Below are 25,270 nucleotides of genomic sequence, written 5' to 3'. Positions count from 1 at the left end.
GCTGGCCCTGAATTCATGAGTTCCTGAGTTCAAATCCAGCCTCAGACACATAACACTTACTAGCTGTGTGACCCTGGGGCAAGTCACTTAAACCCTACTGCCTAGCAAAAAAAAACAAAAACAAAAATGGAAATGTTGCTGTAAGTACTAGGAAAGAAGTAGGAGCCAAACGCAGAGCACACCCCCTTTGGCTTAGAGAATAACAGACACATGGAAACAACAGCTACTGCCGTGATGTGCAACGAGGCTGAGACAGTCTGCCAGGCTCCAAATCTGCCAGGTGAAGGCAAGGGCCTTTTACTTCCCTTTCAAATGAGGTTTAAAATGCAGAGAAGACATTTTCCCTCACTATAAATAAGCACTTAAGTGACCTAAAAATAGCCAAGTCTGGGGCAGGGGGGATTTCACAGAAAACAAAACCACAGCTTTCTGACAACTGTTCTGATGCCCAGGACACATGTGGCAAAAAATGAGAATAAACAACCTTGAATCAAGCAAACAAATTCAGTAAGATTCATGATGGGGGAGTACCTGTACAAACAGAAATAAGAAATATCATTGACGAAAACCTTACCTTCTGCAACACCCCAAGGATACTGCCTTCCTCGGACCCTTTTGCCATTAACTTCAATGATAGTATTACTACCAACCACAGCAAGAGGTAAACGGTCCTACAAGACAAAAAAGGACAATTCAAACATGGTTCTGTTGCCCTCAGAAATACCAGAATGACTTTCTTCCACGGGAAGGACATTGAAAGAAGGACTCTCTGAGTAGCCTTTGCAATGGCCTTGATGGATACCTGAAACACAAGGGAAGGAAGTCCTGCTCCACTTTAATGAGAGAGCCACCCGTCCGTGGGGCTGGACAGCAGGCAGTACAGCTGAGGCACCGCTGTGGCATGGCTAGCTAGCCCCCAGGACCCGGGGGGGGGGGGGTAGAGGCAGTCACCTCAAACAATTCCATCATTGGAGGAGTCGTCTACTTTAAAGACAGCTGGTCTGAACAGCACCAATTGAGTCAAAAATAAGAGCAACAGGACCAGTTTGTATCTACTCAATTCTCTTCTTCAACCAGCAATTCAGTAAACTAAAACATGATAAAATGATGAAATTAAACCACACTGAGGTGGAACAAGGCCCATAACCCTAAAAGCAAAACCTCTCCAATGTGGCAGCTTTCATGGAAAAGCACCGTTGGCTCATTCATTACCTCTGGGCTCACCCGCTGCCCGTTTGCTTCCCTGAGGCCTGCTTTGGGAACCAAGGCAGTCCCAGAGGGACATGGCAGCCTCACACACTGACCGGATCTCCCAGCACACCCCTGCCAGCTTCCCAAGATACTCAGTGCACAGGGCGCTAGCAGCTGCCGCTCTATCATGTGCTGAGGATCAGACACCGAAATGAGGATCACAACGTGCAGCCACCGTGGCACGTTCTAGCTACCTAGCAAGCACACAACCCCAGCGTTCTGAAAACACCCAGGAAAAGCATAAATGGAAGGAACCTACAGGACCACAAAGCTTTCAGGATCAAATTACTCCAGAGTTTCAGAGAGAAAAAAACCCAGAAGTGTCAGAAATACAGGCACCCATCCTGCCTTGCAAGCTTCAGTGAAGAAGGTCCAGAAATGCTAACCTCGTGACTCCCTGCAATTCTTTCTGGGCTTTAAGAAAAACACTGAAAATGAAACAGACAAAAACCAATTGCTCCGAACTCAATGACAGGATTTAACATTTTAAAGGGATTTCTGTTTCTTTAACCTGTCCTCAAAGACATAGTCTGCAGAGGAACACAACCCGCCCCTCCCTGAAAACTACTGAGCAACTGGTTAAAAAGAGAAAGCCTAATCTGGGATTTTTTCTAAGGGCCATAATATTTCAATATGCAGGCCAGAATGTCTTACCTTTATCTTTTTAACAAGCTTATTTTCTTCTTCATCATCTGTTTCTGGAAATTCATATATTTTAATTTTATGCTCCTGAATTTCTTTCATTATCTAAAACAAATTGAAATGAATAAAACAGAAGACAACATAAGCCAAGCCAAGCCAACAATGCATTTAATGTAATGTATTACATGCATACATACATAAGTGTCTATTATGTGAAAAGTGGACAGTTAGGTGGCACTGTGGATAGAGTGTGGGGCCAGGAGTCAGGAAGACCCAACTTCAAATCCAGCCCCAGATATTTGACTGTGTGACCCTGGGCAAGTCATTAAATCCTGTTTGCCTCAGTTCTTTATCTGTGAAATGAGCTGAAGAAGGCAATGGCAAACCACTCCAGGATCTCGGCCAAGAAAACCTCAAACGGGGTGCCAAAGAGCCAGACACGAATGGAATGACTCAACAACAGACTCTTCATTGGATGAAGGGGATCCACAACCCTGAGGCATCCTGGGCAAATGAGGACTGATGCTCTAAGAACATCTTCTGGAGTCAAATACCTTGGGTAAAGGCCTACACTGAATGCACTAAGAGGCATTTTTAAAGTGATTTCTGTTTCTTTAACCTGTCCCCAAAGGCATAAGTCTGCAGAGGAATACAACCTGCCCCTCCCTGAAAACTTCTGAGCAACCGGTTAAAAAGAAAAAGCCTAATCTGTTGACAGAAAAAACAGCTGATGGCGAGCTGTATACTATACACTATACCAAGAGGCAATTATTCTAGAATGGGCTCATAACCTAATAATGTAATCTATAACAAGATGATGCACAACTAACTAACACGTGAAGGCTTTGTCTCTGAGTAGTGTTTCTATAAGCTTCTATATATAGAAAAAAGTTTCTATAAGTACTTCTGTAAGAAGTACTTGTCTGGACCCTGGGACAGCCGGCCTGGCCTTCTGAAGGTCCCCTCCAGCACATCTTTGTGAAAGGAAATTCTAGCACTCAAGGATTCTACCCAAGTGTGGGTTATATTCTAGACAATTAGCAAAGTCAACACTTCTTTAAAATGTGAAGCATGATAGAGCATTTAAGATGAAGCCTTGGTGAGGGGGTCCATCTTCCAGCTTAGCTCACAGGTAAGCAAGCTGCCAGAGAAGCTGGTGAGGCTCAGCGCCTACAGCAGTCAGCAAGGCCCATCTTCTCCTCAGTTCTGAATGCCACTGGTTGGGGGGGGGGGGGAGACAGGGTGGGAATTGCCTTTGGAAAGAAAATGAGACAAGAACCAAAGACATGGTACCTTCTAATAAAAAGGGCAAATGAGGGAAGAAGTTTCTTTGCACCAAAAAGCAGTTGGAGCTGACCCCTAAAACCTCAGCAGGCAAGTGAAGGCAGCCAGGAGCCAGTGTAGCTTCATTAAGCACCTACTATGTGCCAGGTCCTGGGCTAAGTCTGTCCCTGCTCTCCAGGAGGGAGACAAGAGGCACACATCTGTGCCCAATCTGAAATAATCCCCTGAGAGAGGGAACTAGAACTAGGGGGAAAAGGAAAGGCAAAGCATTTAAGGCCTGGGGGATCAATGCAGCTCCTGCAGCGCTGGGGAGATGGGAAGGGAGGAGCCAGCAGACCTAAGAGGCCCAACCCCCATCCCCACCCTCACCACACACCTGCTTCTTGAACTGCTGGCATTCCTCAGGGGTCAATGTGTCCGCTTTGGCGATGAGGGGGATGACGTTCACCTTGTCATGCAAGCGTTTCATAAACTCGATGTCCAGCGGCTTCAGGCTGTAAGACATGACGGTCAATGTGACTGCAAGGCCGCTTTCTCGTGCTCTATTTGCTCAGACATGGCAGGGACACAAGTGACACCCACCACTCACTGTCCCACTATCACAAGAGGTTCAAAAAAGGTGTAAGAGGTGCCACAGAGTCGGGGAAGCCTCAGGTGCAGAAACTATCTCACTGGTTATTCGCTGGATTTAGTGAGACCCCAGAAAAAGGGCACTTGTGGGCTGGTACGCTCAGTGACTGCACAGCTGGATTCCCAGGGGGCAGGGGTACAGTCCAGCTACTAACAGCAGTGAGTGAGGGTACATGAGAAAACGACCAAGTGTTGGGCAAACCCCCAGATCACCATCATCATCACTGAGAGGTGCCACAAGATGCAGAGCTCAGGGCCTAGAGTCAGGAGCACCCAAGTTCAAATTTGGCCTCATTTCACCCAATCTGCCTCAGTTTTCTCAACTGTAAAACCCAGGGCACCTAGCCCACATGATGGTTATGAAGATTAAATGAGATATCTATAAAGAACTTAACATAGTGCCCAGCACACAGTCGGCACTCTATACGTGTTCAGTCCCTATCACTGCTCTTATTATTTTTGCTGTTACTAGACTGAGGTAGTCTTGGGAGTAGGAAAAGTGCATTTGCAATTGGCCAGGCTTCACTTGAGCTCAGGAGCACCAGCTTACTTGGTGTTCCCTGCTAACACAGTGGCTGAGGAGGTACTGGAGGAAAAGGCCTGCACACTGTGAATGACACTGTAACTCCTGGCCCTCATTCTCTCTCATTTTTGCCTGAAATTTCTTATGTACTTATAGAAAATTTTAGAATATAGATTAAATCTCCTGTAATATATAAAAATGAGATGGTTATCACTTCCTTTCACTGAATCCAAAGTGGGAGAATGCTTATCAGCAATACTTGGTCTGATCCAAATAACATTCAAGGGATTTAGAAGAAGTCTTAGAATTAATTTCTTGAATTGTCATTAACAATCAAATACCAGCGAGGCATTTGAGGAAAACTGGACATATGTAGTGCTTATGGCAATTCTAATTGGGTGTATTTCACGATATTTTCAGAAAATGAGATATCACACAGTACTAACTATAGAGAGATTTCACCTCCTAGAGAGTGCTGTGGAAAATGGCATGTAGGGAGAAAAAGTAACTCCATCTGCTTGGCTGCTAAATGCAGATTAATCTCAATAAATAAAAACTAGCTGCATCATGAGTACAGCACTCTCTCTGCCCCCTTCCTGGGACAGGAAGTCATTCTCAATGGAAACAATGAAATCTGAAGTTTCCCACCCGGCACCAGAACCACCCTCAGCATCAGAAAGCTGAGAGAGAGTACTTCTGCTCCTCCTCGGAGGGCTCCCATTCGTTTCCACTCAGCACCCTCTTGATTTGAAAACTTCAAAAAATTCCATCATGTAATTTGAGGCACAAAGGGATGTGCCCCACAACCAATATTTAATGAAGCAAAACAAACATTCATTCCTTCAGCATTCAAAAGAGAATGTGGCCATGTTGTGTAGTGAGGGTGTCTAACTCAAGTCTTATCAGAGATAGTGATTTATGGTTATTATCCAAGCAGACTTTCAGGCCCGCTAAGATATTCAGAAATCCAGGAAGACAAAGAAAAAACAAACAAACAGAAGGATTAAGGTACTAACCCATGTCCTGAAGGAGCGATGAAGTATAAACAACACTGCACCCTGTTGTCTGGCATCTGCCGTCTGTTCACCCGAGATTCTGCGTTCAGATAATCCTCAAATTTACTGTCAATGTAGTCAATAACAGGCTGCCAACTGACGAATGCGTAAAGAAAAGTAAAACCAGGAGAATGAGTTCTATTTCCACTACATATCTAAGTGAGTGGGTGTGCAAATGTATGTATAGCTGATGTCTCCTTTCCTCCAAGATAAAAAAGTATGCAAATTATTTAAATGGTCACTTCTCCCTTAAGCAGATAAGTAGACAATGTATATCGTACAATTACTCTTCCAGTGCAGGTAAGCTGAAATTCTTTTATTACACAAAGGCATAAAAAAGAATTCTACTTTGAGCAGAGCATTAATTAACTTTTATTAAGTACCTACTATGTGTCAGGCACTGTGCCAAGATCTAGGAATCAAAAGAAAGGCTCTTAAAGAGCAAACAAATATGTTCAAATGGGCTCTATACATGCAGGACAAATAGGGAATAATGAACAGAGAGGGCTCTGAAATTAAGAGCTGGGGAAGGCTCCCTGCAGAAGATGGGATGTGAGTTGGGACACAAAGGAAGCCAAGGAGGTCAGTAGTCAGAACGTTCCAGGCCTGGGGGACGGCCAGAGAGAAGGCCCAAAATGGAACAGCAGGGAGGCCAAGGTCACTGGATCAAGGTGTACAGAGCCTGAAAAGGCAGGAGAGGGGAAAACAGGAAGGGGAGGTGAGAATTGAGTTTTAGAAGATCACTGACAGCTAAGTGGAGGACACACTGATGTGGGGAGAGACGCATGGCAAAAAGAGTGCCCTCAGCAGCTACTGCAACAGTCCAGCTGTGAGGTGCTGAGGGCCTGCACCAGGAGATGGGCACACACAAGGAATGTTGGAAAGGGACGATCAGCTGGACTTTGGAACAGATTGTGTATGAACCATAAGAAAGGGAGGAGTCAAGGATGACACCAAGGTTGTAAGCTGGAGTGACTAGGAGGATGGCAGTACCCTCAACAGTAGTAAGGCAGATAGGAAGTGGGCCTCAGTGGCGGAGAAGGACAATGAATTCTGTTTTGGACAGGGTGAGTCTAAGATGGGTTTAAGGCATCCAATAGGGAGCTGGAGAGGCAAGACCAGAGGTCACAGAGAGGTTAGGGCTGATAAGTAGATAACTGAATCCATGGGAACTGATGAGATCACCCAGTCAAACAGTATAGAAGAAGACAAGAAGAGTGCCCAAGACAAAGCCTGGTGGGACACATGGCAGCACTCGTGACCTAGATGAAGACCCTGCAAAGGAGGCTGGGCAGGAGGTGGTCAAACACCCAGGAGGAGAACCAGAAGAAAGCAGGATCACAAAAACCCAGAGAAGAAGGTGGTCAACTATGCAAGGCCGCAGAGAGGTCAAAAGGATGAAGACTGAGAAAAGGCCCCTGGATTTGGCAACTAAGAAATCGTTGGTAACTGTGGAAAGAGAAGTTCTGGTTGAATGACGTGGCGGGTGAGCCAGGACATGAAAGAACGGCCTCACAGCAGTGAAGAAGGTACAGCCGAGGTTAAGAAACAAATCGGTAGCGGATCTAGGCAGCAGAGTTACGGGATTTTCTCTGGCTTCCATCAGCAAAACATGCAGAGTGGTAAAGGCAGAGGAGAGTGGGGATAATTCAAGGATGAGCAGGAAAGACTGGAAGTGCAACGAGGGCATGGTATGGACGAAGGACAGAGTAATCAGATAAGGGAATTTCAGAGTTCATGAACATGGAAGTGGAGAAGCTGGTGGTGATGGCCGTTCCCGTGGATAACTGAGGTGGAGTGAAGGTGTAGTAGGTCCTGTGAATGGTCAAGGAGCTGGGAGGTGAAGGTGTTCAAGGGAGTAGCAATGCAGGTAAGAGAGAACTCCCTGAAGAAGGAAGACATGGTCTCTGGAGGTTGGACATGGTAGATAGGAACTGAACAAATCTCAAAGGTGGAGAGGCTGTGAAGCAAAAGTGGCAAAGAGAGAACCTGGAAGTGGTGAGGGAGAGCAAGAAGTATTCAAGCTCCCTCAGTGAGATCAACGAGTGAAAGTGCAGCCTGTGCTAGGAAGAGTGGCTGGGGGCTGGGTCAACAGGAGAGAGCCAGGGTATATGACAATCAGAAAACGGACAGTGAAAAAGGAAAAATTTCAGAAGAAAACTGGCTTGCTATCTATGGAGCAGGCCCCCCAGAGGGCCAATGGAAGGAGCGGGTGGCTTCAGAGGGGAACACTGGGGGTGAGGGTGGGGCAGTAAGGGCCAAGGAACAGGGCTTAAATAATGAGCACCAGAAGCTCAGAATCTCTGGGACGGGGAGGACATGCCAGGGAGGGGCCTGTTCGTTAGTGAGGAATGAGTTTTCATAAAAAAGGCCAGTCTGGCTGAACCATGGAGTATGTGGAGGAGAATAACATATGCAGGCAGAAAAGGAAGACTGCAGTAGATTAGGAAGAGTTACATTTGAGCCTAGTGGTAACAGGGAGGCACCGGAAGTGCCTGCCACATCAGAGGTGCTTAATAAATGTTTATCAAATAAAAGATTCTTACTTTAGGAAAAGCACTTGGATGGCCACATGGGAGCCAGATGCTCTAGGGAGGTGGCTATCTGAGTGAAGGAAGGTGATGGCTGAGAAATGTGTGCCATCGAAACTGAAAGGCCAGGATGTGGCACCTGACAAGAAGGGATGGGAATGGAGGAGAAACCAAGAACAGCACTAGGGTTCTCAAATCTGAATTACGGAACAAATGGGGAACGGCCTTGGCCAAATTAGACAATTAAGAAGATGAGAGTTCAAGGGAGAGATTAAGGCTGGATAGGTATAACTGAGAACCATCTGCACAGACATGATAATTAAACTCACAGGAGTCGATGTCACAACATGAGAGCACAGAGCCAGGACACAGCTGAGGATGACAGCCATAACTGGGGTACCATCCAGCAACAGAAGAACAAGTTCGTCCAGGAGGGAGTGGTCAACAAGGACAATCGGTACAGAGAGGTCAAGAAGGAGGCCTGAGAAGCTGTCACATCTGGCAATTAAGGGATCACTTGGTAAATTTGGAAACAGTCATTTCAGCTGAGCAATGACATCAGAAAATAGAATGAGAAGGCTGAAAAGTGAATGACAAGAAACAGAGGCGATAAGTGCAGACAATTTTCTTCAAAGCCCTAGGAGTCTGGCTGAGAAAGGAAGGAGGGAGAGATGCCAATCGCTTGAGGGGACGGTTGTGCTAAGTCATGACAACACCAGTGCACGATACAAAAGGAGAAAAGCAACATGGAACAAAAAACAGTGGGGGGAAACGAGTGTCTGAGACACCTGAGAAAGCATGAACTAGTAACACAGAGACAAGAGCGCTCTTACCAATTACTATTGTCCACCGCATCACCAAATCCGGGGGTGTCCACTATTGTGAGTAATAACTGAACACCGCCTTCTTTGATTAAAACTTTGGCTTGTTCCACCTGAAAGATCCAACAGTTCAAAGACTTTTTTAATAATTTATTTTTAGTTTAACATTCTCTTCCATAAGATTTTGAGCTTTAAATTTTCTCTCCCTCCCTCCCCAAAACAGCATGTAATCTGATAGTTCAAAGATTGATAAATACTGAATCAATAAAGGTTAGACCAATGAGTAGCCTGAAGTCAAGGTGTCCTTCGGGGTGCTAGAGGGGACAAGCAGAAGCAGCCTCAGTAAGGACAAGTCGCCAAGAACAAGGAAAGCTCAACAGTAAGGCTCCCCGGCTATGCTGTTTTATGTACAGCTGATGAATAATGGACAGGATGTGTCCAGGCCTAGTGAGGGCCAACTCCTAGAACAATCCGAATAGCAAGGTGACCGGCTGCCAGAAATGCGAGAGGGAAAGAGCTCTCCTGATGTGGGGCCAGATTTGGGATATGCTGCACCTAAGATCTTAACAGAGTCTCTATTAGGATTCTTCTGATCCTTCCAAGATCCACCCTCATCCAGAAAAGTTTGTTCAGCCATCGCATACTTAGTGTCTTATGGGTTACAATATGAGGTAGCAGGCGTTATCCTTGGGGTCTTGGAAGGCCAGACTCTGAATGCCATTTATGTAGTATTGTAATACCCAGGTGAGGACTCCTTCCTACCTGCAGGCTATCTAGCTACTAGGATAGTGAGAAGTCAAGTGACTTGCCCAGGGTCACAACCCAACTGTGAGAAGCAGGGCTTTCCTGATTCCCAAGTCCAGTCCATCCCTCACTGCCTTTCATTTCCATTGTATAGAAGAGAAAACTGAGGATCACTTAAGCTGAATTCACATTTCTGGAAACAAATGCCCGTGGAAAAACAGAAGCTCCATAATCCGGATGACTCTGTCATTCTGCGAAGCAACATGCCCCTAAATCGCCCTGGCTGAACTTGATCCAGATTCCCTTGCTCCACAAGATGCTCACAAGCTTGGAATGTTCTGCAATCTTGATAAATTCCTCTTCTTATTTAGTCATGGCCTTATGCAGGCCAGGCCCCAGCTCTCTGCCCTTGAAAACGCATCACTGTGGTCATTAAAATCACAAGGGATCGAAGGATGCTTGGCCCAGCAAAACCTTGGCAAGGGCAACTCAAATGTGTTATTAAATAATCTGTACAGAAAGAAACTGGTCCTTCCCCTCTCCAGCCCCCTGACACTGCTTCCCCCTCTTCTCTCCTGACCCAAACCCAACTGTCACTGAAAACACACTGAGGAGAGATAAAGAACCTGACCAGAAGGTGTCACTGTCCACGAGGACCCAGCAGAGTCTCACAGCCCAGGACCTGGCTAGAGAGGCAGCCTCCATCAAGAAGAATCTTTGACACCGTCACGTATAACCCAGAACAAATCACTTACTCTCTGTGCATAAGGAAATCTTAAAACAATAAATTAGGGAGGAGTTGCCCGGCAGCCCTATTGGAAAGAGTTTTTGCCCACCCAAAAATTTCCCACAAAATCAAAGAAAACTGGATCTACAGAAAGAACACTAGGCTTGGGGCTGGAGGAAGAGTGCTGGCTTTCATAATGTGGGCCCTGTGGCCTTGGGCAGGTCATTTCCCTCTCAGTTGCCTCATCTGTAAAATGGGGGAATGAATAACAATGCTCATAACTCCTTACTCAAACAAAGTTACTATAAACTGTCATAAAGTACCAGAGAGAAAAGGGAGACAGTACATTTCAAGTGTAACATAGCTACACTCATTAGCTGATGGGGGTAGGAGGAACATGGCAGTTCTTTTTTATACCAAAAACTGGTTTTAGAAAACTAGTTTGTTATAACCTGAGATTACATTACCTCCTTCCAAGCTGATAAACCTAGGCATAGGACAGATCTGCATTGTTGTCAAGGAAATCTCTGAATGAAAAATACTAGCTAACATAAGATAATGATTCAGGTATCAAAACTGAGACTCAGGTTTTTCTCCAGTTGGAAGATTGTTACATCACCATCATCATTATCATCATCACCAACATCGTCATCATCATCACCAACATTGCTAGCACTTACATAGCATCTACTATATGCCAAGTACTGTGCTAAGTGTTTTACAACTGTTATCTCACTTGACATCAAAACCCTGGAGGTAGCTGCTGTTATCCTTCATTTTACAGATGAGGAAACTGAGGCAAAGAGAGACAAAGTGACTTGCTCAGGGTCCCACAGCTAATAGGTCTCTGAGGCTACATTTGAACTCAGCACTTCCTGACCCCAGGGCTAGTAACTTGTCCACTATGCCACCTAGCCGCATTAACAGGGAGAGTGTTCCAGGCAGGGGGACAGTCAGAATGCCCAGAGCAGAAACATGGAGTGGGGGGAGCGCCACCCCTCAGGTGTCTTGTTCGTGGAGCAGCCAGGAGGCCAGGGTCACTGGATGGAAGAGGATGCTGGGGAATGAGATCCAAGAAGACTGAAGAGATTATAAAGGGCTCAGAATGCCAAACAGAGCATTTTGTATGTGCTTTGGGAGACACTAAGTGGAGCCACTGGAGGATGGACTGGAGTGGGGAGAGACAGGGAGGCAGGCAGACCCCCAGCAGCTATCAAAATAATCCAGGTGTGAGGTGATGAGGGCCTGCACCAGGGTGGGTAAGTGTCAGAGACAAGTGGATGTACTGAAAAGATGCCCTGGAGGGGAAATCAACAGGCTATGACAGCAGATTGGATATAGAGGGGTGAGAGAATGAGGGGTCCAGGTTGACTCCTGGAGATTGTGAGCCTAAGGGCCTGGGAGAATACTGCTGTCCTTTACAACAATGGGCAGCAGCGGGGACAAGGTTAGGGGAAAACACAACAAATTCAGTTCTGGGCATGTTGAGTTTAAAATGCAAAGCAAATGTTTTGCTTTCTTTAAATCTTACTCTAAAATGAACTTTAATGTTAATCAGTTATGTTTAAAACCTTGTTCAAAAGGGGTGGGTTTTTATTGTAACAGGAGATTAAGTGAGAAATTTAGGGGTTTTGTGAGCACAATTGAAGCCAAGGCCCTGGGAAGTGCTGGCTGTGGCAGGTGACCCTAATTCCAGATGAACAACTCCCAGGTTCAGTCTCACCAACTGACAGTAACATCATCTCTGGAAGACTCATCTCTGACCCCAAGCAAAATTCAGTCCAGCTGTTATTAGCTTTTCAACCACATCCCAAGCCTCACTATGGAAGACAGGAAAGATCCCTCAACCAGCTGTAACCACCACAATCCAGGATCCAATCAGCAAGTTCAAGGAACAAGTCTCTTCTCTCCACGCACTCTGCCTTCACAAAACACAAGTGACCCATAACCAAACCGCAAACAAAGACTGATTCCTCGCCCCCCTCCCCAGTCTCAGAACTTTCTCTACTGTACAGCAACTGATTCACGCTGTCACTGTGAACAAAGATCAGGCCTAAAGTATACAGTAAAAAAGATGACGCTCCCATGATTACAACTGAACTCCTTGAAAACTAAATACAAATGGTAAGAAAGAAAACTCCACTTGCCAGACTATTCCATTAGAACCTATTTACCCCAGGAACACTGAAAGCAAGCTTATTCTCTCTCTAAAATGTGACATTAAAAAGCAGTCAACGCCCACTTCTCTTGGTAGCAAGGTACACAATGGCCGTTCCCTGAACTGCAGCCATGCCGTGCGCTAAGATACTCTTAGGAGATCCACAGCTCAACTGTTTCAAACCCAGCTCAGCTATGGCAAGAGACACAATCCCTAAGACTGACAGAATCAGCGTGCTATGAAAACTGAGGGTCAGTCTGTAAAGTTCTTCCCGTAGTCTACTTACATAGCTTCTTTTTATTTATAGTTTACAGAATTGCGTGTCCATACATAGTCAAACACGAATGCTTGCAACGTCTGGAGGAGATCCAGAAAACTGAACTGTAAACCCAAGGCATTCACAGAGTCCAACTGTATCCTATCATCCGGTTTTACAAGCATTCTCATGGGATTCATGGAAAACAAATTGGTTCAAGTGCAGGAATTTCAAACTTTTAAGAAATCTCTTCCAAATGGCCATTTTCCCATGCACTTTACTGCAGGGGGTCATGTTAGAATATTTTTTATGGGACTACCCTGAGTCCTCCAAGATTAACGAAGAATATTCAGAATCTTCACTTTTCTAAAAAACAAGCATTGTTAAAGTATTTACATAATTCAATTTATTGAGGCCAATATTCTGGTCCCTTGGCCTAGCCCCTTCATCTGCCTCATAAGCTAATTAAAAAACTCATTTTTTAAAACCTTGCCCCAATAATATTCTTAAGCTTAAAACCAAAAACAATCCAACTTTACACATAGTCTGCAGAATACCAACATGTAATACTAACAATAACATGGATTTACTGAGTGCCAAGCACCATGCTAAGCATGTTACAAATAGTACCACACTTGATCTTCACCAACACCCTGGAAGCAGAGGTGCCATCATCCCCATTTTACAGATGAAGAAACAGTGGCAAACAGAGGCTCAGTTGCCTTGCCCAGATTCACAAAGCTAGTAGAAAGTCTGAGGCAGGCTCGGAACTCAGGTCTTCCTGATTCTAGGCTGTCCTGCCCAGACACTCCAGTTAAATGGTCAGCATTTGAAGCACATCATAACCTCACTTTCCTGTCGGCCTATCTTGTTTCCCTCCACCAGACACTTTCCAGTTCATAGTCAAGACAGCATTTGCACGGCACCAACAGACAGTAGCAAACTATTCACCTCCATATAGTTTGTCAATAAACATGCATTCAAAAGTAATGACACAATATTCTGTCTGCAAAAACAGGGTTTGAGATCATCTGGGCATTTAGTATTTCTTAACCCCACCTAGAAATCTTGGGATTTGCCATATATAATTTTGTACTTAAAGCTTTTAGGTACCACAGAAAAAATGTTTGCATTGTACTCAACGGGATTCTTTAAATGTGGCTAATCAACCCAGCCTTGCAATGGCTTTGAGAAAATGTCATGATGCCAACCTGACCATGAACTCCCACCCCATGCTGCCCCTAGACGTGGCAGCTGGAAGTCTCCTTTACACCCTTTCAGATCAAAAGGCTTGAAAAGAAAAAGGAACGGCCTGCAAACCTGTCAGAAGAACCCGGACCAGAGCTAAGTGGAGGAGGGCACCCACTGGCAAAGAGGATCTCCAGCCCAAGACTCCTAGTCAGCAAAGTCACTGGGAGGGGGCCAAGAGCAACCTTCATTTCAAAGGAGCTATCACTCAGCTTGGTCACTAGGCTCTATGGCAAAGAGCTGCCTCAGCTGGAAAATGGGGGGATGAACATGCTCCCACCAAGAACCCTGGACCACCCTGGAATGATTTTTATTAAATAAAAGCACTTGTTCATGACTCCAGCAACCACAAGCCTTCCTCTCCTCCCCACAGCTGGGGGTGCCGGGATCACTGCCCTTAGATGAAGGGCTGCTTTAAGAAGCCTGTGGAATGATGCATGGCATAAATATGCCTGAAGATCAAAAGGAGTAAGACAACCATATTTTAGCACATCCTGGTCACTACATAAAGATAAGTAAATAGCTCCCCTAATTTTCCTACTTGAATGAATAAATGAGAAAATTTATTAAAGCTTATTCTCTGCAAAGCCCTGAATCGGGAGCACAAATGTTAAAGTGAGCCTGGCCCTGCTCTCTAATGGGAAACACAACACCTGGGGAAGGTCCCAGGGCCCTGAGGGGGCAGCCGCAGAGCAGGGGATCATTCCCCATCGAGAGAATCACAGGAGATCCTAATGTGGAGCCACTGGACAGGGCCTGGGACTCTGGTGACAAGGGCTTTCTTTTCCCTGCAGCCCCTGCAGGAGCAGGGCCCCGGCTGCATCTCCCCCGGGTGCTGGGCTGGAAGCCTGGCTCTTCCCAAGGCTCCTCGGCTGTCTCCACTGGGGTCTGAGAGGAGCTGGGGGTCCAGGGGGTGCTAGTGCACTGACTTGCCTAAACATGTGGTCTCCTGCCTCAGGCCCCTCACTATTACAACATTATTTATTCCTCCATTAGAGTCTTATTCTGATCTCCTCATGGCATGGAAGTGACCTTGGGTTCTCAAAGACCACAAGCAGCAGGTTCCCCTTCCCTAAAAATGTTTCTAGCACAAACCAAGAAACATCTCGTCTACTCCCTGCAGCTCAGGGTCAGACCACATTTTCAGACATCACTAAACTGTCAAAAGGAGGATGAAATTTTTGGCCACAGCAGTTCCCAATGACTAAGGCAAAAAAGAGGCTGCAACTTGTCTTAGGAATATGGACAAATCACAAATTTCAGAATTACGAGGTACCATTTATCAATAATACAAGCAAGCGTTCTTGGAGGTCTTGGCCTCAATTTTTGGATACTGAAACAATAAACCCCCACATGCTGCTCTACAGAAAAGATGAGGCACCATGCCGTTTTCAGGAAGCAACACGGGGATGCACAAAACGTTGTTCTTATCAGCTGAGCTGCCGGGCTTAATGGCTCTCTAATTTTTTCCCCCTTAACAGTACTTCTGACCAAAGGCTGTGACTCAGCTCGTCCTGCTTGACTCCAGAGAAAAGGCCTAGGAGCAAAGGGTAGAAGACGGCAAAACGTGGCCTTGATTTAAAGGATTATATGCCCCAAATGAGAGCGAGTCAAACGTCTTCTAGCAAAAGCTGGCTGACAACTCAGCAGGCTTGTCGTTCAAATGTGGGTTGGACAAGGAAGGAGGAAATGGCATGGAAGGAAAGAGGGGGACAGTATTTATCTAGAGATGTGTCCAATCTCCATCCCACATAACAAGATCACTTTTCATCACAAAAACAAAGACAAATTCTGGCGAGAATCCCATGTGAACCATTTAAGATCAAGATTGAATTCTGATGAGAAAGTAACATTTTCACCAGTTAAAAGGCAAAGAGAAGGGCAAGCCAACAGTTTTACTTGCATTTGTTTGAAAAAAAAATGCCTGATAGGAGGCTGAGATAATTCAAGTATTAAGAAAACTCCCAAATTACTTTATGAAAGAAATTTTGCCCAGTGAGTGCATTTGGGTGTTTCCAAGTTCCTAGACCCCAGAGAGGTTGCCAGGCACTGTCACAGTTCTGTGACAATTCAATAGCATCATGAACCCTTTCACAGGGAAATGAAACCCTGGTAACCTTTCTCAGAATGCTTTTAAATGAATAAAAAAATTCACAGGATCACAAAGGGGACCAATTATGCTGAAATATTTATCTAACATTAAAAAACAAAGCCAAGTTCACAGGCTTCAAGCCTGCTATACAGGAACTGTTGCCCTCCATGGGCAATGTGTTAGCCACATTCAGCATTTGATAGGCTATTTCCTGGATCACCAATCAATGAGCTTCTGGCCCAAGAGCAACTGGAGCTATTCAAATGTCATTAGAAAATGAAGGCAAGGGGCAGCTGGGTGGTGCAGTGGATAGAGCACTGGCCCTGAAGTCAGGAGGACCTGAGTTCAAATCTGGCCTCAGACCAAACACTTGACACTTACTAGCTGTGTGACCCTGGGCAAGTCACTTAACCCCAACTGCCTAAAAGAAAAAAGAAAAGAAAATGAAGGCAGTATCTCTGGTTGAGGCACAACACTGAAAATTGCTTTCAAATTTCATTCCTGACATTTCGCTACAAAAATGCAAGTCAACTGGTGACTTTCCTTTCTAATAAAGAATTCTCTAGATGGGACCAAGAGAGGGTTTTTGACCACAACCTACTATTTAGGACAAGGGAACTGATTAGAAAGGAAATAGGGTCAGAAGTCACCAGGTGTTCAATTACTCAATTATTTGGTTAGACATCAATTAAGAGACTAGCCTCATTCTGCCAGGTGGCAACCACAGCAGGTAAGGAAGAGTATGATCCTTGAACATGCAAAATAAAACCTTTCTCTGTGACAACAGTTTCAAGCCTTCCACAAGCTCGGCTATTTGCAGGTAAAAAGAAATCAAGTGTGCGTACCTGTACGGTCTTTTTAATTCTATGTGAGGGACCAGGGTACTCTGAAGAATACAAGTCTGTTAGGAATAATGAATTGATTAATGTTGACTTCCCCAGTCCAGATTCTCCTACAAGAAAACAAAAGGCATTATTAGTCACTTTACTATCACATGACACAAACACGCCCCTACCCTGACCATCCAATGAGATGCCCTTATAGGCCCCACATCAGCAGCATGTCCACCAGGGGAGCATAAATTACAGCAAAGCTCCAGGATGCACACGTATTTTCTGGTATTACCTTCTACCACTAGCTAGTTAAGTGAGTGATCAGGGAAGCTCACCAACATTTCCTGTGCCTCAATTTTCTCAACTACAGAATGTGGGAAAGTTAGAGTATATAACATCCAAGGTCCCTTTTTCAGCCTGTCCCTCAGGGACAAAGCTAGGCCTTGCCTTTACCCATCAAGTTTGTATTTTTAATACTGACATTTCCTAGGACTATAGAATGTTCAAAGAAACCAAAAACCCTCAGAGAGGAGGATGAATGTCCTGCCATTTTACAGATAATGCAAATGAGGCCAGAGGTACTGAAGAATTTGTCCGATCACCACCAGAATGATGAGCCAATCTTTTCCTGGACCACAGCTTCAGGCATGCAGATGGCTAGTGTTAATAAATAACAAATAAGACAAGTTCAATTTCAGATAAATACCTGGAAATGTTTGTCCAGGGTAATGCAAGGAAAAGCAGACTTTTAAAAACCCACAAAAATTACTGAGCAATAAACATGTTTTAGAGATGAGTCATAGAAAGAATATTAAAAAACAATTCCAATTATTCTCTCTACATTGTGAAATTTTTTTTATCTGTGATATTTTTTTTACCTGAACAAGTATAAAGCACTCCTCAAAAGAAATCTTCCAAACATGCCATTTCACTGAAAACATTCAAAATTTGGTTTAGCTTATTACTTTCTGAGCTATAGCAAGGTGAATAAAATTACAGGAAGTTTTCGCCTTGAATCAAAGTATTTTATAATGAAAGTGAGTCAAGAAAAACCTCTCATTTAAAAGGACACTTAATAGAGATATGGGAACTGAGGCTGAGAGGTTAAGTAACTTGTCTGACAGAAGCACCTCATCTATCCCAGGGCTAGGAGCAGTGTTTGGTCCTATCTGCCAATAAGGATGGGCTCCAGGAGGGCATGAACAGCCTCCCCTAAACTGTGTATCTCTGCCAGCACTGGGCCAAGTATTCCATACACAGTAAGATTTGTTGAATGAGAAATCAAGGCCCAGCTCAAACTTAATCTCATCCATAATGCCTTCTAAAATCTCCCCAAGAGTAAGTGATTGTTTCCTCTTTTAAATAACTTACAGGAAAAAATACATGCCAAAAAAAATCCACTTCTTTATACCTTTGGGTTTTAATTCTTTTCATGTATTTGTTTTCTCTTTATATACTTTAAATGCTGATCCAAGTATCTTATATATGGAAGGAGCTTCCTAAATACTGACTCATCATTCCAGTGCACAGTATTTTGTGAAAGCCTCATCAATGGCCAGATGTAGCATCAGCAACATCTTTTGTTTCGAACTTTGACAGTGATTAATGCAAAATGGTCTAAGAGTGGTCCCCTTCCTTATCAGGACAATTAGGCACCTATCCATCTAATCCAACAAGCAATTTTAAGCACCTATAGAGTGCAAGGGACTGCACTAGGTAACGGGACACAAAGACGAAACATAAAACAGCCTGCTCTTCTCAAGGAGTTGGGGGTGAAGGGTGGGGTGGGAGGGAGTAGAGAGAGATACAACATTGACAAAAGTTGCTGCTGAGTGGTTTCAATCACACTTGACTCTGTGACCTCATAAAGGATTTTCTTGGCAAAGATATTGGAATAGTTGGCTATTTCCTTCTTCAGCTCATTTTACAGATGAGAAACTGAGACAAACAGGGTGAAGTGACTTGCCCAGGGTCACACACAGCTAGGAAGTGTCTGAGGCTCAGATTTGGACTCATGGCCCAGCTCTATATCCACTGTGCCACAAAAAGAAGCATCATACCATACAGGGCTCTTTCCATCTCCAAATAAACGTAACAAAAACAAGAGATCAGGGAAGACTCCCAGGAAGAGCCTTGGGCCTGGAGCTGAGCCTTCAGAGCAGACAAAAACTTAAAGGGGGGGGGGCATTCATTACAGGCATGTGGAAGCCCAGGTTAGAGAGAACCGGCAAGCTGAAGAAGCTGTGTGTCATCTGCTGGTAATATAGACAAGAGAAGACAAGAGGCCCAGGACGGGGGAGGGAGGCTCCACAACCCAACGGATCCCATAGGAAATCAGGACAGTGAAAGGGTCCAGCCTCTGACCTTAGAAGATCCCCAGCTTTAAAGAAAGGAGAGGCAAGGCCAAGTGCATCCAATCTGGGAGGCCCAGGAGCAAGGGCCTGCCCCAGGCTTGGCATTCCTGAATAGGGAGGAGGGGATGTGAAGGTAACACGGCAGTGGGGGCTGAATGGAATATGGAATTGCTTTATTGAACTGGAAAGGGGAGATACTTTGGGAGCCTGAAACGAAGCCCTCAGGGCAGGCCAGGGGCCTCAAAGAGGGATGCTGGATGGGAACAAGCAAATAATGGAAAGAGCACTAATCATCTCACACTACAGAAGTACTAGGCTTCCATTTCTTTTTCAAAAGATAAGGGCCTAATTAAGAAAGGTGACTTTGGGTTAGCCACCTGGCTGTTCTACAGACTACAAACTGGAAAAATGTTTAGAAAGCACCACTCAAAGGGACCTATATTAGAGATTCCAAAGAGACAGTGTGGCCTAGGGGTTAAAAATACTAGGCCTAGAGTCAGAAAGACTCAGGTTCAAATTCCACCTTCCACATTTTATTAGCTGTGTTATCAAGGCCAAGTCAGTTAACCTCTATGAATATGAACTGAGTGGGCTGGGAGGGCAAAACATTGCAAAAACCAGGGGCTGGAGGCAAGGGCCAGAGTTCAAATCCAGCCTTAGACACTTACTAGTTGGGTGACCCTGGGCAAACCCCCTTGGCTTCTCTTGAGTCTCAGTTCCCTCAACTGTAAAATGGAGATAATAAATAGCACCTATCTCTCAGGGCTGTTATGACTGGTGTCTGTAAGCCCTTAGCATAGCACCTGGCACACAGTAAGTGCTAAATAAATGTTTGTTCCCTTCCCTCCTCTGAATCATATTCAAACTAAACGAATAGACATAATGCACACAACTTCCCAAAAGCCATTTAAATGATTTTCTTAAAAGTTTCTATGGTCAACCCAATGTAATTTTATGAATGGTGGTGTTTCATTTTTTAATTTTAAATTTTTACAGGAAAGTGCTCATCAAAGAATTCTATGAAAGAGAAGATAGGCTAGTCACAAAATGCAAGCAGTTGAGAGAACAAGGGTCCTTGGGCAGATGGGGAACCACCCCACATTCCCCTGAGAGAAAACCCTTTGAATGACATAGATGAGGGGAGCACAGAACAGGCAGCCACAGGCAGGTGTCCTCAGCATCAATGGTACCATTTGAGGAAAGGGTTGACTGGCTGGCTGATTTTGCTCTGTTTTAAAAACAGGAGCCTGCAATCTCTCCTGTATCAATGGGAATGATTATCCATGGCTACTGGGAGCTCCAGCAGCAGCTCTAGACCACTTTTAAACAAGTTTCACCATCCAGAACATGCTATACAAAACCCATCCTGATCTTTAAATGGACAACATTTGAAAGTAGTCCCAGTTTTAAAGGCAGCCCGGTCTTCTCTTCTGGACTTGGACTTGTTCATTCCCAGTCCACTACTGAGAAGATCATGAAGAAAAGGCTGAGAAGAGCCTGAAAACCCTCTCTCCCTGGCTTCCCAGTTGTGGCCAGCCACCCACCTTCTGCTCTAGACCCTTGAACCAGACCTCCTGGTACCACTGCCCACTGGGGTGTCCACTGATGGCCCTTATCGCTCTCTGCATGGGACATCTACCAATATGATGCACTGAGTCAGGGCTGTCAGTAAGACCGGTGGGGTGCCCTGTCCCTAGCAGAGATAAAATGGGACCCCAAGGATTCTGCACACACAGTGACAGGGCTCCAGGACAGCCCCTGTTCCTGCTAGCTCAAAGGGGCTCAGATGGATCTTGGGCAATCCTCTATGGTAGCACATGTGCTTTACAAATTCATGTTCTGACCCTTGAGATCACCTCCTCAGTGCCCAAAGGGCTTGAACAGTAATTTCTTTCCCTTTTTGTCCTCACCCTTCCCCTCAAACTCCCCCCTCACTGATAAATTTCTCGACTAGAATATTTTCCTCTTAACATTAGAGGAAACACTGTGGAGGGGATTTCTGTATTTATTATATTTAAGTCTAAGTTGAACAGCTTAAAGAGTAGGGAAAGAGAACAAGCATTTATTAAGCACCAACTAGGTGCCAGGCACATAGGTGACTTTCAAGTGACCAAAAAAAAAATCTTACCTACTACCATAAGCGTGAATTCAAACCCTCTCTTCACAGATTTTCTGTATACTTGATTTGGGAGATTTGCAAATCCCACATAGCCTTCAAGGTTCTTCTGTTGCTGTTTTTTAAAGGAAAAGGAAAAAACTAGTCATTAAAAAAAATACTAATACTATACATTTCTAATCCCCTTCCTTAAAGTGATTTTTGAAAATTATATAACAAATCATTATTCACAACAAATCACACCAGCTTTTCATATCGAATGCTGGAGGTTAAAAAAAGCACTTATTAGAAAACAGCACCAAAAGGCATGATGGATTGCGTTTCAGAGAGCTCACTGGAAATGTTACAGCAGTAAGTAATCGACTATAAACAACCTGAGGGGGGTAGGGGAAGAACGACAACAAAATTAAAGAAACCTAGCTCAGACCAATGATTTCACCTGACAAGCCCTGAAGGTTAGTAACAATAAGATTTCCACTGAACAAAAAAAGCAAGCTGCTAGAATTGTTCACAAAAATTTTTAGATCTGTTTAGAGTGATTTTTCTGCTCCTTTAATTATACAGTAACTTGGCTCACAATGGCTCACTCCTCCACTGGGTACTTTTCTTGAAATTTAGCCTAAGTCATAAAGGGAAATCAAAGCACTGAGCTCTTAACAACTGTTTCCCATAAAACTGTGCTGGTTTTCACAGCCGAAGTCAAGTTAGCAGCCCTGGTGAGCAGCTATTCTGGGGCACTGGCTTCAGGCTGATGATGAAGATTCTGCGGCCGTCATCTTCAGGGAAATCAAATTTAGCCAAACTGCAAAACCAATTTTATCTCAACTTGTTAAAAATCTTCAATCATGTCAAGTGGGTGCTTCAAAGTGGAATCTGAATACTCCTAAAGGGTTATAAAAATAAATGTGATCTTTCACTTAGCCATCAAGCGATAAGTTTTCATCCTGGAGGCTTAAAATGATATCACATTGGTTAGCTTTAGTCTTAATGACTATATCTCACCAACTTATTGACATACTTCTGTAAGGAGAAAACATGAACTACATTTTCATTCTAAAGTTCGTTCCAATGGGGCCCTTAAAATTTCCTTGCTATTATTCTACTCAGGATCAACATGTGAAAATACTAACTTCAAACCCATTACGACCTTTCTTTTACTGCTGTAATGGCCCTTTTTTCCTTGCAAAATTCACTAACAAACTTTATGTCTAAATTTTTTCTCCAGTCAATGTTAAATATCAATTCTGAAATATTCTCATTTTTAGCTGTTGAATAATCTATAATAATTATGGTGTCTGTCTATTATGTACAGGTCAAACTGCATTTAAAATTTTTCCTCAGCTCAATTTTCAAACAAAATTTTACTTCTTAATTTATGACTTAAGTTGAGGAAGGAGAAAATCTGTTGTTTATGACTAAAAAGTCACAGAGGATACTCACAGCTACTTTGTAGAGAATATATTTCCATCATTCCAGTGTTCCAAATATCAATGGAGTATTTCCACAAAGGTGGTAAAATGAGGAATTCCAAGAATGGTATGTTGCAAAGTCAGGCCAAGAAGTGTAATCCAATGGAACAAAGCAAAAAGAGGGGGAAAAATGAAAGTTACTTACATGTAATGAACAAATCATTTAAACTCAAAATTATTTCAATAAATTAACAAAGTAAACCACAAAGCATAAAGCAATGATTTTCATTTACCCTTTAAACTCTGGCACAAAAAAGTTGATTTATTTTACAAGGGACCCAAACCTTTTTTCTTTTTAAATGGGGAGTAGCTACCCTACTTTTTCACTGCTCTCATTGGTAAAGGGAAGTAGGGGAATGTATCAAAAGCATATGAAGTTACAATACACATTTTAAGTTCATAGAATATTCAAGGAGTAGTTACTGGCACCCCATCCCCAGACAAACAAAGAATCCTAGCACAACACTATTTTATAATCACTGGATTAGACTTTGCAGGATCAGATAAATCTAGATACTGGAGCTAAATTCATGAATGGGAATAAAGATAACGGATGTTAGAAACTTCCAATAGTGAAGATAAAAGTAAGCAAAGTTGAAGGCAGTTTATGAGACATAAAATTGAAAATTCTAACAGTTAACAGAATAAGAAAAATGAAAGGCAGTTTGAAGTATAAAACAAGAGTTAACAGAGTAAGAAAAGACAATACACAACTTTGGGCAAATCACTGATGAAAGGTTTCTATTCTGGCTGTATCAGTCAATCACAGATATGTAATTTTTAAATGGGAGTCTACAACTTCCTTATACTAGATGGACAGTAAAATCCCTTTGGTTTAATACAGCATTACCATCAATATGGGGGGATAAGACCTGGACTTGGCATTTTATTGATAGAAAAATTAATTCCCTTGACCAATTGGCACCTTCTCCACAACTGAGAACGCAAACCCACATCCTTGGCTGTAAGACAAGATACACTGCGCGCTACCATTACGCCAAGCCATTCTGACTTAGAAAACCACAAATTAACATTCTGTTTTCTTGTGGGGTATCGAGGTTCAAATCCAGCCTCAGGCACTTCCTAGCTGTGTGCCCCTTTACTCCATCTGCCTCAGTTTCCTCATCTGTAAAATGGGCAGAAGGAAACGGCAAACCACTGTGCCAAGAAAACCCCAAATGGGATCACAAAGAGTCAGACATGATTAAAACAACTCAACCACCACAACAAAAGTTTTGTCATTCTATTTCTGTTGTTAAACATCTGCAGTCAGGTCTCTGTGCTGCTGATCAGCCCTCACCTCTCTGCCAGCATCCAGGATCCCCTCTCCAGTTCCCTCCTGAACATCTCAAAGTACAGCACGCCTCAAAATTAAACTCACTATACCCCGCCCCAGACTTATAAATATATACACATCTAGGCAGGGAAAGTCTTCCCCAGCCCCTCTTAATTCTAGCACCTTCCTTCCCTCTGTTAATTATTTCCTATTTATCCTGTATATGGATTGTTTATCTTCCCCACTAGACTGTGAGCTCTCTGAAGGAAGGAAGTGTCTTTTGCCTCTTTTTGTATGCCCACCATTTAAGCACAGTGCCTGGCACACAGTAGGCATTTAATTAATGTTTACTGATCTGTCCTAAGATTTGTCCAGCTAAGCTTAGAGAAGTTTGACTGACCATGAGGAGAGAAAATTTCAGAGTGGCATACCGAGTAAGAAAGGCCTATCCACTAAGATATGGATAGACAGGGAATCTGATGGACAAAGTACCCACACCCAAAGGAATGCTGGTCATTTTAAAATACTACAATAGTGTTCAATCTTATTATTATACACACACTTATGTTAAAGGCATATAACTAAAGTTAACGTGTCATATGCAATAAAGCCTTCCAGATCTATACCCAACCAGCAATACAGACAACAGAGAAAACTCAAAACGTCAAGAAGTCTTCAGGATCTACAATGTAGCAATTTGTGCCTGCTTAATGTGCCCACCCTATGTCCTCTTAATGCAGGAGACAACACCACACACAAAGATCCACAGCGTGTTTTTGTGGTTTATTATGAACACTGAAAACAGTAACTTGTTCAAGACAATATATTCTCCAGAAAGCACAAAATTTTTTCCCCCAGCTGGCCAGTACATAAAATAGGTTGAACAAGACTATTTCACCACCCATAAGCCCATATAATATCTCAATATGCACAAAACATTAAGTAGGAGTTACAAAGAAAGGTCTTTTTTTTTAAATGAAAACAGAATTGTACTATGGGTTCTGGAGTCTGATGCATTTTGGCCACAAAAAAAGGCTCTCACATTTGAATGTATAATCAGAACATAAACACTTTTCTACATTAGAAAAAAATTCCCAACTCCTCAATTTCTGACACCAACAAGGTGAGCCTTCAGAGCACATGAAAGTCCATCAATTCATTACCACATAAATTTTGACAGGTGCCGCTTCTCATAGCCGTGACAAATATTTTATAATTTGTGGGTCAAATCAATGAATAGATGTTTATTAGGTGCCTATC

The 25,270-nt window shown here is 43.6% G+C and overlaps 1 protein-coding gene across 1 annotated transcript in view; it reads right to left on the bottom strand.

Moving 5' to 3' along the window:
- Positions 1 to 22,721, bottom strand: part of SEPTIN7 (septin 7) — a 43,547-nt gene extending 20,826 nt beyond the window's left edge. Inside the window, exons 1-8 of the mRNA XM_020964405.2 lie at positions 22,706 to 22,721; positions 21,278 to 21,380; positions 16,808 to 16,914; positions 8,750 to 8,850; positions 5,347 to 5,481; positions 3,554 to 3,671; positions 1,906 to 1,998; positions 575 to 671 (exon numbers count right to left, since the gene is read on the bottom strand). Coding sequence (XP_020820064.2) covers positions 575 to 671; positions 1,906 to 1,998; positions 3,554 to 3,671; positions 5,347 to 5,481; positions 8,750 to 8,850; positions 16,808 to 16,914; positions 21,278 to 21,287 — 661 coding nt within the window. The 5' untranslated portion in view covers positions 21,288 to 21,380; positions 22,706 to 22,721. The remainder of the gene's footprint in view (positions 1 to 574; positions 672 to 1,905; positions 1,999 to 3,553; positions 3,672 to 5,346; positions 5,482 to 8,749; positions 8,851 to 16,807; positions 16,915 to 21,277; positions 21,381 to 22,705) is intronic.
- Between the last annotated feature and the right edge of the window lie 2,549 nt (positions 22,722 to 25,270).

This window comes from Phascolarctos cinereus, unplaced genomic scaffold (assembly GCF_003287225.1).
Source record: "Phascolarctos cinereus isolate Bilbo 61053 unplaced genomic scaffold, phaCin_HiC Scaffold_4;HRSCAF=312, whole genome shotgun sequence".
Taxonomy (NCBI): domain Eukaryota; kingdom Metazoa; phylum Chordata; class Mammalia; order Diprotodontia; family Phascolarctidae; genus Phascolarctos; species Phascolarctos cinereus.
This window is presented reverse-complemented; position numbering and strand designations above follow the sequence as displayed.